Raw genomic sequence first — 17,553 nt, forward strand, 5'->3', positions numbered from 1 at the left:
CACTATATATATATAGGAGCCAATAATCTGATGATGAGGACAACACATTTTTATAATGAACAAGCATGGATTAAAAATACCACCACCTTTAATGAAAAAATGTTAAGCTGTAAACTATTTTAAATTAAATGATCTTATACAGAATTAACTAGCAAAGTTTTTTTGAGGCAATAATTAGCTAATAAAATAAAAGAGGTTTATTTCACAAATTTTTAAATGAACACTAAAGGGCTTTTTTTTTTTAAAAAAAAATAAATAAAATTGAACATAATTAAATATATTTGTGAACAACGAACATACCTAGTTTGGTTTATGAACTTAAATTTAAATGATCGAAAATCCAAATCTAAAAGAATGATCTATTGTTTGTTGTCTTTTGAAAAATGACAACCATAAATAATGAACAATTAAGATTTAATGATTTTAAAATTATAGTAATAATTTAAAATTATTTAAACTTATAATATTATTTTAATATTAGTATTTTAAAATTATGATATTAATTTAATTATTTCCTGATAAAAGTTAATTTAATTTAATTGTTAGAATTTTTTTTTATAACTAATAACTGAATTTCATAAATTAACGTGAAAGAAATTTAAATTTAGAATATTTAGTTTTCAAAGATTTAAAATGAATCTTAATTAACTTTAACATTTAGAAAAAGTTCAAAAATATTAAATCACAACCGTCCAATTTTAAAAATTATGGACTACTGTTGAATTTTCTTAAATAAAAAAAATTACATAATGAACATTTGAATTGTGAATATTAGAATTTTTTTTGAATATTTACCTCACTTAGAACCTGTTCTCTTCAGCTTAATTTCATTTCAGTGTTCAGTTCAGCTCAGCTTAGTTCAGTAAATCAGAACAGACCCTTAATTTCTTTTGTTGTATCCGTACAAAAATAAAAAAAGGTAAATCTAAAATAGATAGAAAAGACCATCGTACTATTTTTTTTTGGGGGAAGCTATTGTCTTTGTTCTTTTTTGTTTGTTACGTTTTGAGTTTTTGTGGTCAACTTTTAAAACCTTTGACTATCAAAACTAACATAAGCATCAAACTATATAATGTAAGGTCTTGTTAGATCTGATTTAAAATGTATTTTAAACTATTAACTTTCATACAAGTAATATTTACTACTCATATATCCTCTATGTGTTTTAATAAGTGTTACACTTACCAAATGTGATCGTGTTTTAAATTTTTAATAAGTGTTATACTTTTTTTTTTTTTTTTTTTTTTGGCAAATACGGAGTACATTTTAATATTATACAATACTTTTTATTTTTTTCTTTAATGATCGTCACCCAAACTCGCTACTTATTTTTTAATTTTTTTTTCCACTCATATTCATTGCTTAAACACATGAAGGAAGCAGTATAATTGTATGTTTACGTGATAAAAAAAAGGAAAAATACACTTATTAACCCAAATTTGTCCAATTTACTTTGAATAATCCCAACTAACGATTATTTTGCAATAATCCCAACTTTCACTTCCGTTTTCTTCTAACAATCCCGAAAACGGAGAATAAAATTGGACAATGTTGAGATTTACAAAGTGTAAATAATACTGATGTGTAACATGAGGTGTAAACAAATGCTTTGTTGTACACTTGTACCTAAGTAAAGAAAAGAATAATGGTAAACAAAATGTGGTGTTCAAATATAGTCCACATAAAACATACGTACTACTCCATAGAATAGTCATCTTCTTCAATTTTCCATAATATCCATTAACAAATTAACATTAATACCAGCAAATTAAACCCTGCAATTTCTTACATTTTCACTCAGATATGGCTAAAGTTCTTGACTCCCATTTCTTAGCTATCACTGCCATTATCACTGTAATCCTCTTACATTAATTTGTTCACTTTTATTTTGCTCTGATTTTTCTTTAGAATTTAACCCCTTTTATTATTATTTTTTTTTTCTGGGTATTTCTTGTATTGTTTCTGCAGGTGTGTTATCAATTCGTATTCTTTGTTGTTACAGCGCTTCTCAAGTTTGATAAAGTCACCGACTTTGCTGGTACTCTTTTTTACGCCCATAATTCTGTAATTCTTGATTTTTAATGAATTAATTTCAAATGTCAATTATTGGTTGAGTTGTATTTGTGGAACCTGACAATTAGGGAAAAAGAAGAACAAGAGAGTTTTTGTTATTGCTACATTGTGAAAATGTTTATTAGTACAATTTACAACATGATATGTTTGGATTGTTTTCAACTATTTTCAACAATTTACTCTATTTACAATAGTACTCTTACGGTTAGAGCTGTCAAAAACTGACCCGACCCGAAAACTCGACCTCAACCAGGAATGATCTGAACCCAACTTGTACCCGAACAATGGGGTGAAACTAGTGACTTGTATCCGACCAACCTGACCCGATGTTAACCGACAACCAATTTGATCCAATACTTTATGACCTTGAACTTGGACCTGCGCCCGACCTCATAGTAACCGTCAACCGATTTAATCCGACCCGAACCCGAACTAGTACCCGACTCAATTTATGCCTGTACCCGAGTCATGGAAGGTTAAATAAGATTTTATATACCTTTAGTTCAGCTTATATACTGGTACAATTCTGTAAACCCTCAATCCGGTTCACCTTATATACATTTTGTTCTCTGATCAATTACTCCTCTATAGGTTTAATAAAATTTTGATAATGCTTGATCAAATTATGGAAGACGTAATTATATAGGTTCAACTTGACCACATCGATATTTATTAGAATTGAACTTGAACCAAAACCCGACTCTACACTAACCGGAACCCAAATGTACCACTTATTAACCCACCCAAACCCGACTCAACACAACCCGAACCTGAAATTGAACTCGACCTGAATTTGACTCAAATCGAAACCGACCTATACCCGAAAAGGTGAATGACCCGGAATAACCTGAACTGAAATTGACCCAACCCAAACCTGAACTTGATGTGAAGATAGATTGACCTGACATAACCTGCTCCTGATTTGACCCAACCTGAACCCGACTTGAATACCCGAATTGACAGCTCTACTTACAGTCTATAGATTAATAATTAACCATCCTGAATTTAAGAAGAAACAATAGCAAACTAACAAATGAGCAAATTTTATTATACAACAACCGGTTGCACTTAGCAATGAACAATCGATTATCATAAATGCTCTTTTGCACAACATTTGAACAAATGAGCAAATGTTTTTAGCTCATTAAAGTTAATTTTGTCTTACTTGCACAAAATGAGCAAATTTGTCATGTGATGGGGTTTTGAGAGCAGAACTTGCTCATTAGTGCAAGTGAGCATAACCAATTTGAAACTGATTTGCTCATTTGTACGAATGAGAAATCTAGGCAATCGGTGTGTGTTGATGGTAAATGTTGCTTCCATCTTCAATGTGATTAACCATTTCAACAAAACTTTGGAACAAGCCATTAGAACATTCTTTTGATGTCATTTAAAATTGCTCTAACATTATGGTTTTGAAAAAGAAGTTGTAGCAGAACAACCCATAAATATTAATATCATCCCTTTTTTAAATTGTGAGGATTTCTTAATTTTTTTTTTCTTTTCTAGAAAACTTACTTAGAAGTTAGAAGGCGCTATGTCAATTATTCTTCGTTGCCTTCCATGTAACTGATTTTATTGCTTGTCTCAGGGAGCACAAATTTTATCATACTTGCTGTATTGACTATAGTCATCAAAGCTTCATGGAATTTTAGACAGGTACTTGTTACTATTCCATAATTCAAATGTTGCTCTGACTATGCAGCTCATATGAATGTCTATTTAATCTTTCTCATATGGTGCTTTCTTTATCGTTCTTTCTGTTTCTTACAATTCTGGTCTTTTGACTTTGATTCTCATAGAAAGGTAAAAAGCTGTCTTTTTAACCATGTGCCAGTGGTATTAGTATTTGGGTTATTGGTGTTTATGCTGTTTGTTGTTCTTATTGCACAAATATATAATTTTTTGCTCAAATCTATTGCTAATCAGAATCCAATCAAGCTCTTGTATGATCTACTGCCAACAGTTTTATATATGTACAATGAATTTACTAGGTTACGGATGCCTTATCTGAGATGCCGTAACATGCATCACAATCTCACATCCAACATGGGGGTGGAACAAAGCACCTTAATTTGCAAAAGGCTAATCTAAATAATAAAGAACCCAAAGAGCTCCAGGAGATACTTATTCAAAAGTGTACTGTCTCATTAGGTCTATGATGACTGTAAGCTTTTGTTTAATCCTGTATCCCAAGAAGAGAATGACAAGGTCCATGATTCCATAAATTGGCAATTGAAGCTGGGAACCATTTCCCCTCATAGGGTGTTTAGCGTTTTATTAAACCTTGTCAGAGTGTCAAAAATAATGTACTACGTATTAGTTTTTGATATTTCTGATATGCAGATTCATCTGTTATCCAGGTAATTCTGACTTTGCTCGTGGTCATATGGGGTCTACGTCTGGGGTTATTTCTTTTGATGAGGTATGAACTGATCTTTGATCTTAGTTTGTATTCGGTATAGTATGCATTTGGTTATATGCGTGAACTTGTGCCCCTTGGTTCAGGCCTGGTTTTCTGTGCCTATTTGTGCATTTTGTAGCTTTTGTTTTCAGTGTCTTTCCTATGTTAGTACAACCTGATCCAAGCAAGTTTCACTTGCATTTGACAATTGCACTGTATCTATGTCCAGTGCTCCCTCCTAAATGAAATCAAGTTCAGTTGGTTATAGAACAATGGATATGGTTCTTACATTTGACTTACTGGAGCTTCTTATCAGGATATTGCAGTGGGGGGAGGACCATCGATTTGATGAAATGCGTGCAAATTTGGGAAAACTGGCAGTATTTTGGATCTTTCAGGTTGTTGCAATGATTTAATTTATTTCTGATTTTTACCATTGGGATTCCTTATTTCCTTAGTTTATCTTCATTTTCTTTATCATTTGAGAATGTTCAATCACATAATAAATCTATTATCAAATGATGACAGGCTGTGTGGGTATGGACTGTGACCTTACCTGTGACAATTGTCAATGCAAGTGACAAGGATCCATCAATTGGAGCAGCGGATATAATTGGGTGGATTATGTGGTCCATAGGTTTTTCTATTGAAGCTACCGCTGATCAGCAGAAACTTTCATTCAAAAACTCACCAAGTAATAGAGGGAAATGGTGCAATGTTGGAGTTTGGAAGTATTCTCGTCATCCAAACTACTTTGGAGAGGTTAGTATTGCTTATAATCATGTACAGAGGACTAATCAAATTATATGCAATATTGATCCTTCTAAAACACTGGAAGCATTATGAGAACACCCCCCTCCCCCTCCTCTGTTTTTGACCTGTTTGAATTACTTATAAGAGTTGCTTGTGGCTGCGAATCCTGTTATGATTATTTGAACATAATAAGCTTGACGGTGCACTACTTTTAAATCAACATTAATCACCACAAAGAGTTGCTAGTGAGTATAAGCTAATCTGTGTCTAGGATACTGCATGTCCTGTGAGCTCCATCAGTTGCATAATCAAACAGATCATTCCTTTACCCCTTAGAAATTTCTGTGATCAATTCATTCAGCTGCACCATCTTAAATGTAATATATAGAAATTTTTTTAAGGAACATCACCTGTTATCAAATTCAAAGGTACCAACAGCTGTTAAACCTCATAATATGTACTAAGTACTCGTATATTTGGAATATTTTTGTGTTTATTTAGAGGACATATTTGTTAGCTGTACGTTTTGCTAGATTAACCAATTTCATTTATCTTCTCCTTACTTTTTTCCCTAAATAAATATTTTTCAAGCTATTTCTTTGAGCTGAGTATGTTGCTCTGCTTATGTCTTTCTTTTTCAACAAATCTACTTCAATCTGGCAGATATTTCTCTGGTGGGGAATTTTTATCAGCTCGATACCAGTTCTAGTAGGTGCTGAGTGGCTTGTTATCATTGGGCCAGTGTTCCTCACGCTGCTGCTACTTTTTGTCAGTGGATTACCATTGCTTGAGGTAAGGTTTAAGCATTGTTGTCACTTGTTAGTCATAATATTGTTTTAGTAAAACCATTTGGTAAATGTTCTACCTGTGTCCAACAGGCTTCAGCAGATAAGAAATTTGGCAGTGTGGATGAATACAGACAATACAAGAAAGTTACTAGGTCAGTAATTTCATCTTCAGTATCTTCTCCAGGCACTGATAAATAGGCTTGGACAATCTAGCTACATTGCATTTTTGTCAATGTTACCACTGAGATCGCTTCCAAAATTTTGACTTCTTCGAATGAATTTTTTTTATTTATTTAAGCAGACCAATTTAGTCAAATTTTTTCCCAGGCAGATTTTAGTTCATGTCCTAGAGCATCATTACCTTAACAAGTTGTTTGGAGTAAGGTTATAAATTAAGGAAATAGTGATGAAGTTTTGTGTCCCTGTCCTTTGAATATTAGGAGATGCAGATATGAATTAAAATTAATGCAATTGAAGCCTTGAAGGAAAAGGAATTTGAAGTGTTTTATATAAAACTGCATTGTACATACATTTACTTGAGATGACCCATTCAAAGTTTACATATAGATTTTGATGCCTTTTTCTTTTTAATTAACTACTTTATACATTAAAAAAAAAATAAAATTGTTTGGACTCTAAACTAGTGGCTTTGTGGAGATTGGAATTCCTTCTTCACTTGTCAAAAGAAATTACTAGAAGATTTACTTTACTATAATTTTGTAGCTAAGCACTGGAAATCTTGAAAAATAAATACTAGTAAAGCAAAGTTGACTTAAGCTGAAAATCGCATTATAGCAAGCGACCTTTGTTGGATTTGTTACTGAATACAAGTTGAAACATAAGAAACAGTGATTACTGACTAGTTGGGATCCTGTTTTTTCAGCCCACTTGTCCCTTTGCCACCAGCAGTATATGGAAATCTGCCTTTGTGGTTCAAGAAGATTTTCCTCTTTGAATTTCCCATATACAGCAAGAGTTTTCCTCAAGAAGGATATATGGTAAGGTCTTACTTGATATGAAATGTACATGACTTTGCTGTATATTGTATTTACTACACGCCTTTTCCCTTTTATCTTGATGTCGAGTTGGGTCATGTGTTAGCCTTGGTAGTTAAATTGGATCCCTTGGTCATGTTCTTTTTGTATTGGTCCAATAAACTGATTGCGTTATTCATTTCACTAAGCAACTACCAAGTCGAAGTGTGAATAATATTAGTTAATTCTTGTTTACATCTTTCATAAAAATTCTCTTCATATTTGCCCTTTTTGTGCTTTACCTAGGTTGTCTCTACTCTTCCTAAAAAAAAAAAAAAAAAAAAAAAGTTGTCTCTACTATTTAAAAAATAACGTTTTCTTGTTAATTACCAGAAAAATGTTTTCTCTATCCAAAATAAGCCTTTTGAAGGATGTGGTGATGTTCAGAAAATTCTTTGTAGAATGCATGATATTGAGAAAGTTATATAAAATAGTAGATTTTTTTGACAAGCATATAATGATTGAATAATTACTATTTTTGCTTGCTGTGTTTCATCCATGCCAAACACAAATTCACACTACACCCTTGATGAACACTCGTAACCAAATAGAGTGCTAGAATAAACCTCTCAGTACTTCTGTGGAGGATAGTCATAATAGAAGAGGTGAAACTGCATAAAATACTACTTCCGTTAACGGTTATTTGCAACAAAGGGGGGTAGCACGGACTCCAAGGCAAAAGTTTTTAAACATGATTATTGAAATATAAGGGTAGTACTTAAGTATTAATCCAATTAAAAAAAAAAAATACACAAAACAAAACCACTAAACCAGAACCCAAAATCACCATTACTACCGAAAACCACCACCACCAAACCCGCAGAAACCACCACCACCGAAACCCACGAATCGATCGAAAACCACCTCCATAACCCACTGAAAACCACCAAAACCCACAGAAAACCACCACCAAAACCCACCGAAAACCACCACCAAAACCTACCGAAAACAACCACCAAAACCATGAAAGCCCCAATCAAATCACCACCACCACCACCACGAGTTGAATTAATACCAATTAAACCACCGCCTAGAACACCAACACTCACCCACAAACCACCAACAGCCACCCATGAACCACCAACAGCCACCCACGAACCAGAAAAACCACCCACAACCTACAAAACCACTAGATTTACTGAAGCCACCCACAAACCACCAACAACCACCCACGAACCAAATGAGAAATGAAGGAGATGAGAGATGAAGAAGGAAGAAGATGATGAAGTGAGGGATGAAGATGGAGGAGAGAGATGGTGGATTGGTGGGGGAGATGAAGATGAATCAGATTTTTTGTGGGGGAAAAGCTAAGATAATTAAGTTAGATTAGGATTATAATAAGTTGTAATTATGTATAGTGTATGTGTTAATAATTTTTAAATGAGGGTATTTTGGACATTTTATCAGAAAAAAGTTACTATATTAGGAAAAAAATAATTTTGTTGCAAATAATAGTTAACACCCTTTTTTGGTAAATGTTGCAAATAACTGTTAACGGAGGTAGTAAATGAAATCCTGAATAAGGAAATAGTTTTTGAAACAGATATAGCTAGTTTACATCAAGTTATTTATTCTATTCCAGAGTAGCGTATAGTAGCTTCTGGCAATCGTGGCATCCAATAATGAACGTTTTTACTGATAAGCAAAAGTCCTGAGCATTTACAGATTTTTTTTTTAAAAATTCTTACTGCAGAGAGTACATGATGGTTACAATATCAAATCTAATTTCTGTTTCAGTGACAACAAAGCAAATAGATTGTGGTTTCATAAGACAAAACATCTATGTTCAGATTTGTATACCGTTCGAGAGTCGAGACCTTTTCCTTAGTGTTTTAAGATTATTTAAAACAGATCCACTAAAGGTTTTCTAAGGCTAGAGGTGATGTCAGATACATGCAGGTACCTGGGTGTGTCAAACATGAGTACCCAAGACCCGGTAACATAGGTTAATCAAGACATGCTACAAATATATGGTTAAAATATTATTGTTTTAACTGTCTCTTGATAGTTCATCTTGATTCAATCATAGTTAGTTCTGTTGTCGTAAATAGATTAATGACTGCATTTTCTGCTGCTCTTTTGCAACTGTCATACAGTGTTACTCATCCCTCTGTAAACATTCTGATGTCTGTGCAAGGTGTAGGTCAAACCCATGAAAAAAGAATGAAGAGAAGATGGAGGCAAGCCGGAGTATACTGTTGATATTTGAAGAATCCCGCAATGGTTGAAAATATTTTCTTCATCCTTAACACTGTATCTCTCTGTCTTATCTGTTTTACTTCTAGCTATCTTGTACAGAACCATTGTTCACATTAATTTCACGTAGATGGTTAGAATACCGAGAAATCCTGATTTCGTCGATGATGTTTGCTTGCGCAAAAACCTGTGTGTGTAAGATTGGTTTTACTGCAACATATCGTTGCAATCAGCTGGTTATGGGATTCAGTATATTGTTGACGGGTCACTTATATCTGTTGAGGGGTGAGGTCTCAACCGATACCAGCTGCTTAAATCAATGGTTTTACTCGATCTCAGATGTAGCGTTTTACCCACCCCTCATATCTTGAAAATGGAAACATTGCATAAGATAGTGAGCAAAGGAGCATATAATTGACAGGACTAATACGCAGAAACTTCGATTTTATTGTCATTATTTCCTGCTACATAGCCTGATAGAGTGATAGCCATTTGTTCCAGGTTAAGCCACAGTTTCTTTGCAAAAAACTCAATGACGACTAAATTTTGGGAGTTACTAACCAAGATTGAGTAAAAGTCTCACCCAAAAATTGAGCAGTCATTGAATGATGTATATTGATCTTTGTTAGTTTAGATGAACTACTACGAGAGGGGGGTGAATAGTAGTAAGTTTCAATTAGGTGAACTTTTGCGGAATTTAAAGACATAAAATAAAAGGAACTTAAAGAATACAGCAAGATTTTACGAGGAAACCTTCCAGGGCCTAACTGGAAGTAAAACCTCGACCCTTCTCGGGATTTGCAAAACAAACTCTATTATAATAGGCAACTCTCCTAGTACAACCTATTATTACAAATCTTTCTCACAAGTTTCACCACGGACACTTGCTACCTGATAGGACCTTATCTTACCCAACCTAAGTCCCACTTAGGTTCACTCAGCACTCCCGGAGTGCCTACACTCGACTTCCCACCCGAAGCCCACTCACTGTGCTCTCACAGCTACCACTCGAATTTTAGAGACTTCCAAACTCCTAAACACATACGAATTTTAGAGAATTCAAACTCCTAACTCAAATGTGAATTGTCTAGAATTCACAAACACCCCAAAACCAATTACAACACAAAGACTCACTCTAATATATAAATGGAAAGATACACATGAAATCCGAAATCAAAATGATAAAGCTTAAACCTTTTGGCAAACTTACTCTTAAGCACTAAGTGGTTTTCACGCTTAAAACTCTCACCTTGCTTCATTGTATCACTTCTATATTTATAGAAGTTCCTCAGCTAACAAAGTAAGGTTTCCAGAAAATGATAAGTTAAACAGAAATTCATTTTTATCATTTAAAATCGAAACTAAACAGATTTAATCTCGTTTTTAAGAAAACCTTTTTCTGTAAAATTCGTTTTGTTAAAAGATAAAGTTAATGAAAAAGATAAAACCAATTAAACCAGATTTTAAAAGATAAAATCAAATGAAATACTTTTTCATAAATCTAAACTTATCTTTTACAAATTACTTAGCTTGCCAAGCTTTATCCGATTTCTAATAAGTTTCATGTATAACAACCACATATATATTTACATCAACCTAGAAAACAAACTTATCTTTAATACAACCTAAGTTATGAAGTCCGTCTTTTTCGGTTGATATCTCGAGCTCTGCATTGGTCCTTGATTGTTGAGGTTGTGCTCTAGTATTACACCGGAACCATGTCGTGACAACCCGTTGATAAGTTCCTGTTAGGGGACTCCTTGTAGTTCCATCCAGGTGAATTCAGAGAACTACTTTCTGGAACTTTTCTTCTGACTTTACTTGTTATCCTGGATCTCCTAAAGTTCCTCTGTTTCAGTTCCTACTTCAACTCCCAGAGTTTACTTAACCTGCAAACATCACAACACTAGAAAATCCTTATTAGATGAAAGTTTGCTCAATTATAGACATCAGCATCAAAACCTCATAAGGGTCAACAATTTCCCCCTTTTTGATGATGACAAACTTCTGGGATAACAGAGTAAAGCAGAAGGTTAGTTTTTTCATTTTCCATATATTTTTTTATAGACTAAAGAAAATATTAAACAAACTCATATTGAAAGAAGACAAAAACAGAAATAAACAGAAGGAAAACAAACAAAAAGAAATGGAGATAACAACCTTGTTACTTACTCAACTGGAACTTGAACAACTTTTTCTTCCGAGTTTGCTCCTGCTTTTCCTCCTTCTAGCATTATTAAAAACCTGACTTTTCAAAGGTGTATTCATCTAATCACAGCCCCACAAGCAATTCATCGAGTGTGGGAAACTGGAAGCAGCGCTGGCTAGTTCTCCTAAGCCAACACTTTCACACAAATCATCCTGCATTTTCTTAACAAGCAATGCATTCACACATAGACAAAGTTCCAGGATATATAAACATAACAAAAACCAACCATCCAGAACAGTTTTAAAATATTACAGACCAAGTTCCAAAATATTCAAAACCAAACTAAGTTCAAAAACATCCAAAGAAAACATAACATTGTTCCATAAACCAGAAGAGCAAAATAGGCAAGGAATTTGGCTAGGGATGCAGGTTATGAGGGCTGATCAGAATCTTCTCAAGATTGACTCTGTTGTCTTCTTCCATCTTCTTTAGCCTGACCTCCATGGTTGAGATAGTCTTCTGAAGTTCCTTCCCTTGATTCATAATGCTTCTCTCCATGGTCCTTATCTTTCCTGTCGTCTCTAGGAGCTATCCTTCACCTGCAAGAGTCTGTTAGACAGATCATTGATTAACTCATCGGCTCTATCTTCCCTGTCACTAAGTTCCAGAGGCTCATTGACACTTGTCTTGATCTGAGTTCCAACTGAGATTCTTCTACTCTTCCTGACAGGCCCTCTCTGTTGGGAACTCTCCCCCTTTGCCTTAGCCTTCTTCCCTTCATATTTTGCACATTTTCCTCTCACAACCTCAAGGCTTAGTCCCCTTAGAGTATCCTCATTAATCACATTTTCTCCTTTCTCCCTTATCCTCCCATAAAAATCAACAAGTTTCACACCTAAATCTTCAAATACAAAAAGGCAGAATAGCAGCATATCCTACTTTGATTTCTCTTTCAATGTAATTTTCCAGGTGTTGCATCATCAGGGCAGGGAAATTGATTTTAATTTTCTTAGACATGTAGAAGATCAAGGCCATGTCTAAGTAGCAGAGTTCATTTTTCTTTTGTGTTCTGGGAATTAAGGATTTTTTAACAAGGTTAAACAACAGTTTGTGTAATGGAGACAATTCATTGTGATTCATGATACTTACTCCCCTTTTCCCTCCTAGATAGGTAATTACTTCAGTTTTAGTATGACCTTCCACTACTAAAAATTAAGGTTTTTGCGACCGCCGCTTACGGTCGCAGAAAATAGCAAAAACGGTCATAAAGGGGTGGTCGTTATTTACTTGGTCGCAAAAAAAAAATATTACGACTGTTTGACGGTCGCAGATTTATTGAGACCGTTTTTATTAATTTCAACGACCGCAACGGAAACGGTCGTAAATATAAACAATTGCGTCCGGTAAAAGAAGCGGTCGCAATTTTAGAAATTAGCGACCGCTTTTGGCCGTCGCTAAAAGTTAAAAAAAAAAAAATTCGCCCCATCCCTGCTCTTCACAACCACGCCCCCCACCGCTTCTCACACCCAAGCCAACTCCACCCACTGCCCCTTCCCAGCCAACCACCTTTACCCACCACACTGCACACCTCGAAAACACCACCCAATCACCTCGAAAATCCCAACCAGCCACCACGAAAACCCCAACCAGCCACCACAAAAACCCCAGCCACCACATATATAAAGTAACGAAAAATTCAAACATAAAAATCAAACTAAATTAACCAAATTGAAATTAACGAAAATGAAACCCAAAAATAACAAAAACCAAACAAACCAGCAAAAATCAACCCAAAACACAGATAAAATCAAACCCAAAAAAAAAAACCAAAAAATCCAAACAAAAAAAAATAAAAAACAGACAAAATTCGAATGAATAAAACATGGTAATTCGAATTAATAAAAGTAATAAACCACAAAATTGAAAATAAAACAATTATCAAACCAAAATCAACAAAAAAATCAAACCGAAATAAAATTAACAATAATCAACCCAAAATTCGAAACGAAAATCAAACATACTTAGTAATATTAACAAAAATCAAACAAAAAAAATCGCCCAAAAATTCAACCCAATAATTATACCCAAAAAAAATAAACCCACAACAATTAAACCAACAAATTCGAACAAAAAATCCAACAAAACGAAATAAAACCATCATAAATCGAAAAAAACATAAATTAAACCCACCTTTATCAATATTTTTTCCTCTAATGGTTCATATAGTCGAATTCGACCACCAAAACTCCAGATCTGGAATTTTTATTGTCGAATTTGACCATTAACACCATAATTCGCTTGTTGCTCGTTGAATAAGGATTCTTTATTGCCTAGATGGAGGGAGGAGCAGAAGAGAATAAAGGAAAGAGATCGGGGAGAAGAGGAAAGAGAAGGGGAAATAGGTCGGGGAAAGAAGAAGAGGAAAGAGAGAGAGGGAAAGAGGAGAGAGGCGTGAGAAGAGAGAGAAATGAAAATGAGAGGAGCGGCTGTTACTTGTTAGGGTTAGGGTGTCTTCGATTTTATACTACCTTTTTTTTAAAAAAAAAAAAAAATCCTTTTGCGACCGGTATTGGCGGTTGTAATTTTGCGACCGAATCTCAAACGGTCGCAATTCTAGCCTTTTGCGACCGCTACTAACGGTCGCAACAACATTTATTTTATTTTGAATTATTTTTGACATGTATTTTATTTTTGATAATTATTTAAATACCTTTGCGACCGTTTTATAACCCAAAAACGGTCGCAGAACGGTCGCAAATCTGCGACCGCTTTAAAAACGGTCGTAAATCTGCGAGCGCTTGAAAAACGGTCGCAAATTTCATATTTTACGACCGTTTTCATGCTGGTCGTAGAAAAACAGTCACAAATTGGCCGAATTTTAGTAGTGTTCCATTTTTACAGTCACAGCCCCTTTCATGTAAGTCTCAAAACCCTCACATGGAACTTGTAGCAGAGTTCCAAGTCTGTTCGCATCAAATTCTACATCAACACCATTAATTTTGCTATAACATACTCCCTCTTCAAGCACACATTCTTTGCAAAATTCATCCATAGCAAGAGGATAGAGATAATTTTTTGCTTTAATTGAAAACATAAATCCCTACCCTTGAAACTTAATTAGATCTAGAAATTCAGAAAAATTCACTTTCCTACACCATGCATCATCAATTCTATATCCTACCACATACTTTTCAGCTTGTTTTCCCAAAATTTTCTAATCTTCTTCCCCCCTAGAGTCGTCCTTGTCTTTGAGATCTTCCCCCTTAGACATAGCGTCGATTTCCTCCATTTGTTCCTCGAGAGTCTTTTCGCCTTTCTCTGCTTTTCTTCTCTTCCACGCCGTAAGTCGATCAAGAATAGTGGGTAGACTCGTAGTTGAAGAGGTTTCGGTTTCTTCAAGCGGTTTTGGCTTTGTGTTTTTAACCTCTGAGGTGAGTGAGGGTGGAATTTCGTGAATTTCCATTGCAATAGGTTGTAAGGTGGTTGGATCTAGAGTTTTGGTGGGTGAATCTTCGGCTTGGTTCTTAGGGTTTTGATTTTCGACTTCCATGGTTAGGGTAATGGTTTAGCTGTAGAATTTTTGTGGTTGAGAGAGGTTGAGAGTTTAAATTGATTTGACTGTGAGTTAGTGGAGTCGTGGTTGGGTGAGTATTTATAGGAGAGGTAATTTATGTGAAGCGATGTATTGAAGGTGAAAGGTTAGTTTTAGGAACAATGTATTTATCTAATTTTGAAATAGTTATCTGGACGGATTTCAAATTCAAAGTATACCTTCTCATGTTTCATTTAAGATAATATTTTTATTTTTCAAAGATAATTTTTGAAAAAGAATTTTTAAAACAAATTTACCTGGAACATGTTACATACATGTCTACATTAACTTGAAAATTATATACAGTCTAATAAGTGTTAATTGCACTGACCTCCAAGAAGTTACCAACGGTGACATTCCCGCTATGTTTATCACACCAAATTTGTGATAGACGATTTATTTCTTCTTATTGGTCTTGTAATTGACAATGCCATATCTAGGAACTTCAGTTGTAATCAATTCAGCTTGATCATCCCAAGTTCCAGTCTCATTTTGTCAAAGCGTTCTCTACTCAATGGCTTAGTTAGAATATCAGCAATTTGATTCTCAGTTGAACAAAATTCTAACTTAATATTTCCTTTTTCCACATTGTCTTTTAGAAAATGATGTCTAATGTGGATATGCTTAATTTTAGAGTGTTGTATTGGATCTTTTGATACATAGATAGCAATTGTATTATCACAATAAATTGGAACACATTCAAATTCTAAACCAAAATCACGTATTTGTTGTTTTATCCACAACATTTGTGAGCAACATGCAGCAACAGCTACATATTCAGCTTCTGCTGTGGACAGAGCAACTGTATTTTGCTTCTTGGAACCCCAAGAAACTAAGCATGGTCTAAGGAATTGAGTCATACCTGACGTGCTCTATCTGTTAACTAAATCACTTGCATAGTCCGCATCAGTGTATCCTACCAAATCAATTGACTCATTTAAGTCATTAGTTCCTTTTAGATACCTTAGTATCCTCTTGACTGCTTTAAGATGAGATTCCTTTGGATTTGCTTGGAATCTTGCAGATAGTCCTACACTGAACGATATGTCAGGTCTACTAGCAGTTAAATATAGTAAGGAACCTATCATACCTCGATACATCTTCTGATCTATGCAAGTTTCAACCGAGTCTTCATCCAGCCTGATGTTAGTTCCCATGGTGTTCTAATCACCTTGGAACTTTCCATCTGGTACTTCTTCACGAGTTCCTTCACATATTTTTGCTGGTGAATCATTATCCCTCTCTCGGTTTGCTTAATTTGCAGATCAAGAAAGAAATTCAGCTCACCCATCATACTCATTTCGAACTCTCCACTCATAAGGTCAGCAAAATACTTACACAAAGTTTCGTTAGTTGCACCAAAAATAATATCATCAACATAAATTTGCACAACTAGAATGTCAGTTCCTTTAGATTTCAAAAACAGTGTTTTGTTAATTTTTCTACGTTTAAAATCATTATCCAACATGAACTTGGACAACCTCTCGTACCATGCTCTTGGTGCTTGTTTAAGCCCATAAAGAGCTTTATCAAGTTTATAAACATGATTCGAGAATTCTGGATTTTCAAATCCAGGGGGTTGTTCGACATAGACGTCCTCTTGTAAGAGATCATTCAAGAATGCACATTTGACATCCATCTGGAACAATTTAAAACCCATGAAAGCTGCAAAAGCAATAAGAATACGTATAGCTTCTAACCTAGCAACCGGTGCAAACGTCTCATCAAAGTCTATGCCTTCTTGTTGATTGTACCCCTTGACAACCAACCTAGCCTTGTTTCTTACAATGATTCCATATTCATAAAGCTTATTCCTATACACCTATTTTAGACCTATGACTTTTTGATCTGGTCTAGGAACTAAGTGCCAGACTTTGTTTCTCTCGAATTCACTCATTTCGGCTTGCATTGCCATTATCTAGTCTGCATCTTGCAAGGCTTCATCATAGTTCTTTGGTTCCATTGTAGAGAGGAATGAGAAGAATGCACAGAAGTTTCTCAGCTGGGAACGAGTCTAAGTTCCTTTTATTATATCACATATGATCATGTCCACTGGGTGAGATTTTTGATGTTTCCAACGTTTAGGGGTAAAGTCTTTTATTGGATACAGCTTCTCAAGTTCAGTGCTGTTGTTTTCTCCCTCCTGATTCAGTGGTTCTGGATCCTCAGGCTCTGGATGTTCCTCATGAGGAACTTCTGTTTCAGCTACTGTTTGGTTTTCAGCTACAAGATTTTTGTTTTGCCGCTTCATGGATGTTGATGATTCTTCATCTGGGTCATATCTTCTTTCTAACCCTATTTCAAAATCATCATCGTCCTGCACATCAATCACATAATCAGTTTCATCAAAAATTATATGTACAGATTCTTCAACACACATTGTCCTTTTATTATAAACTCTGTAAGCTTTACTATTTGAGGCATATCCTAAGAAAATTGTCTCCTTACTTCTTTCATCAAATTTTCCCAAGTTCCTCTTTCCATTGTTGTGTACAAAGCACCTGCAACCAAATGATCTAAAGTATGAAATATTTGGTTTTCTTCCTTTTATCATCTCATAAGGT

General features: G+C 34.7%; 1 protein-coding gene across 2 annotated transcripts; it reads left to right on the forward strand.

Annotated features, from left to right (window-relative positions):
- Nucleotides 1–1,673: 1,673 nt before the first annotated feature.
- Nucleotides 1,674–9,516, forward strand: LOC145577392 (uncharacterized). 2 transcript variants are annotated; one of them, XM_081634805.1, is made up of 10 exons: nucleotides 1,674–1,854; nucleotides 1,969–2,038; nucleotides 3,665–3,732; nucleotides 4,437–4,498; nucleotides 4,794–4,875; nucleotides 5,006–5,239; nucleotides 5,894–6,022; nucleotides 6,109–6,170; nucleotides 6,902–7,016; nucleotides 9,196–9,516. In XM_081634805.1, the coding sequence occupies exons 1-10, from the start codon at nucleotides 1,804–1,806 to the stop codon at nucleotides 9,217–9,219; spliced, it is 897 nt and encodes a 298-aa protein (XP_081490931.1). In that variant the 5' UTR covers nucleotides 1,674–1,803; the 3' UTR covers nucleotides 9,220–9,516. The 2 variants fall into 2 exon arrangements, with proteins under 2 accessions (XP_081490931.1, XP_081490932.1); XM_081634806.1 differs by having other exon boundaries at nucleotides 1,677–1,854; nucleotides 9,190–9,516.
- The last annotated feature ends 8,037 nt before the right edge of the window (nucleotides 9,517–17,553 follow it).

This window comes from Chenopodium album, chromosome 14 (assembly GCF_948465745.1).
Source record: "Chenopodium album chromosome 14, dcCheAlbu1.1, whole genome shotgun sequence".
NCBI classification, from domain to species: domain Eukaryota; kingdom Viridiplantae; phylum Streptophyta; class Magnoliopsida; order Caryophyllales; family Amaranthaceae; genus Chenopodium; species Chenopodium album.

What these genes read in the sequence shown, in the direction of transcription:
- LOC145577392 (XM_081634805.1), top strand. Translation starts at nt 1,804, where the DNA reads ATGGCTAAAGTTCTTGACTCCCATTTCTTAGCTATCACTGCCATTATC. An exon ending in TAAAGTCACCGACTTTGCTG is followed by an intron (nt 2,039 to 3,664) that starts GTACTCTTTTTT and finishes TGCTTGTCTCAG; the next exon opens with GGAGCACAAATTTTATCATA. An exon ending in ATCCAAACTACTTTGGAGAG is followed by an intron (nt 5,240 to 5,893) that starts GTTAGTATTGCT and finishes TCAATCTGGCAG; the next exon opens with ATATTTCTCTGGTGGGGAAT.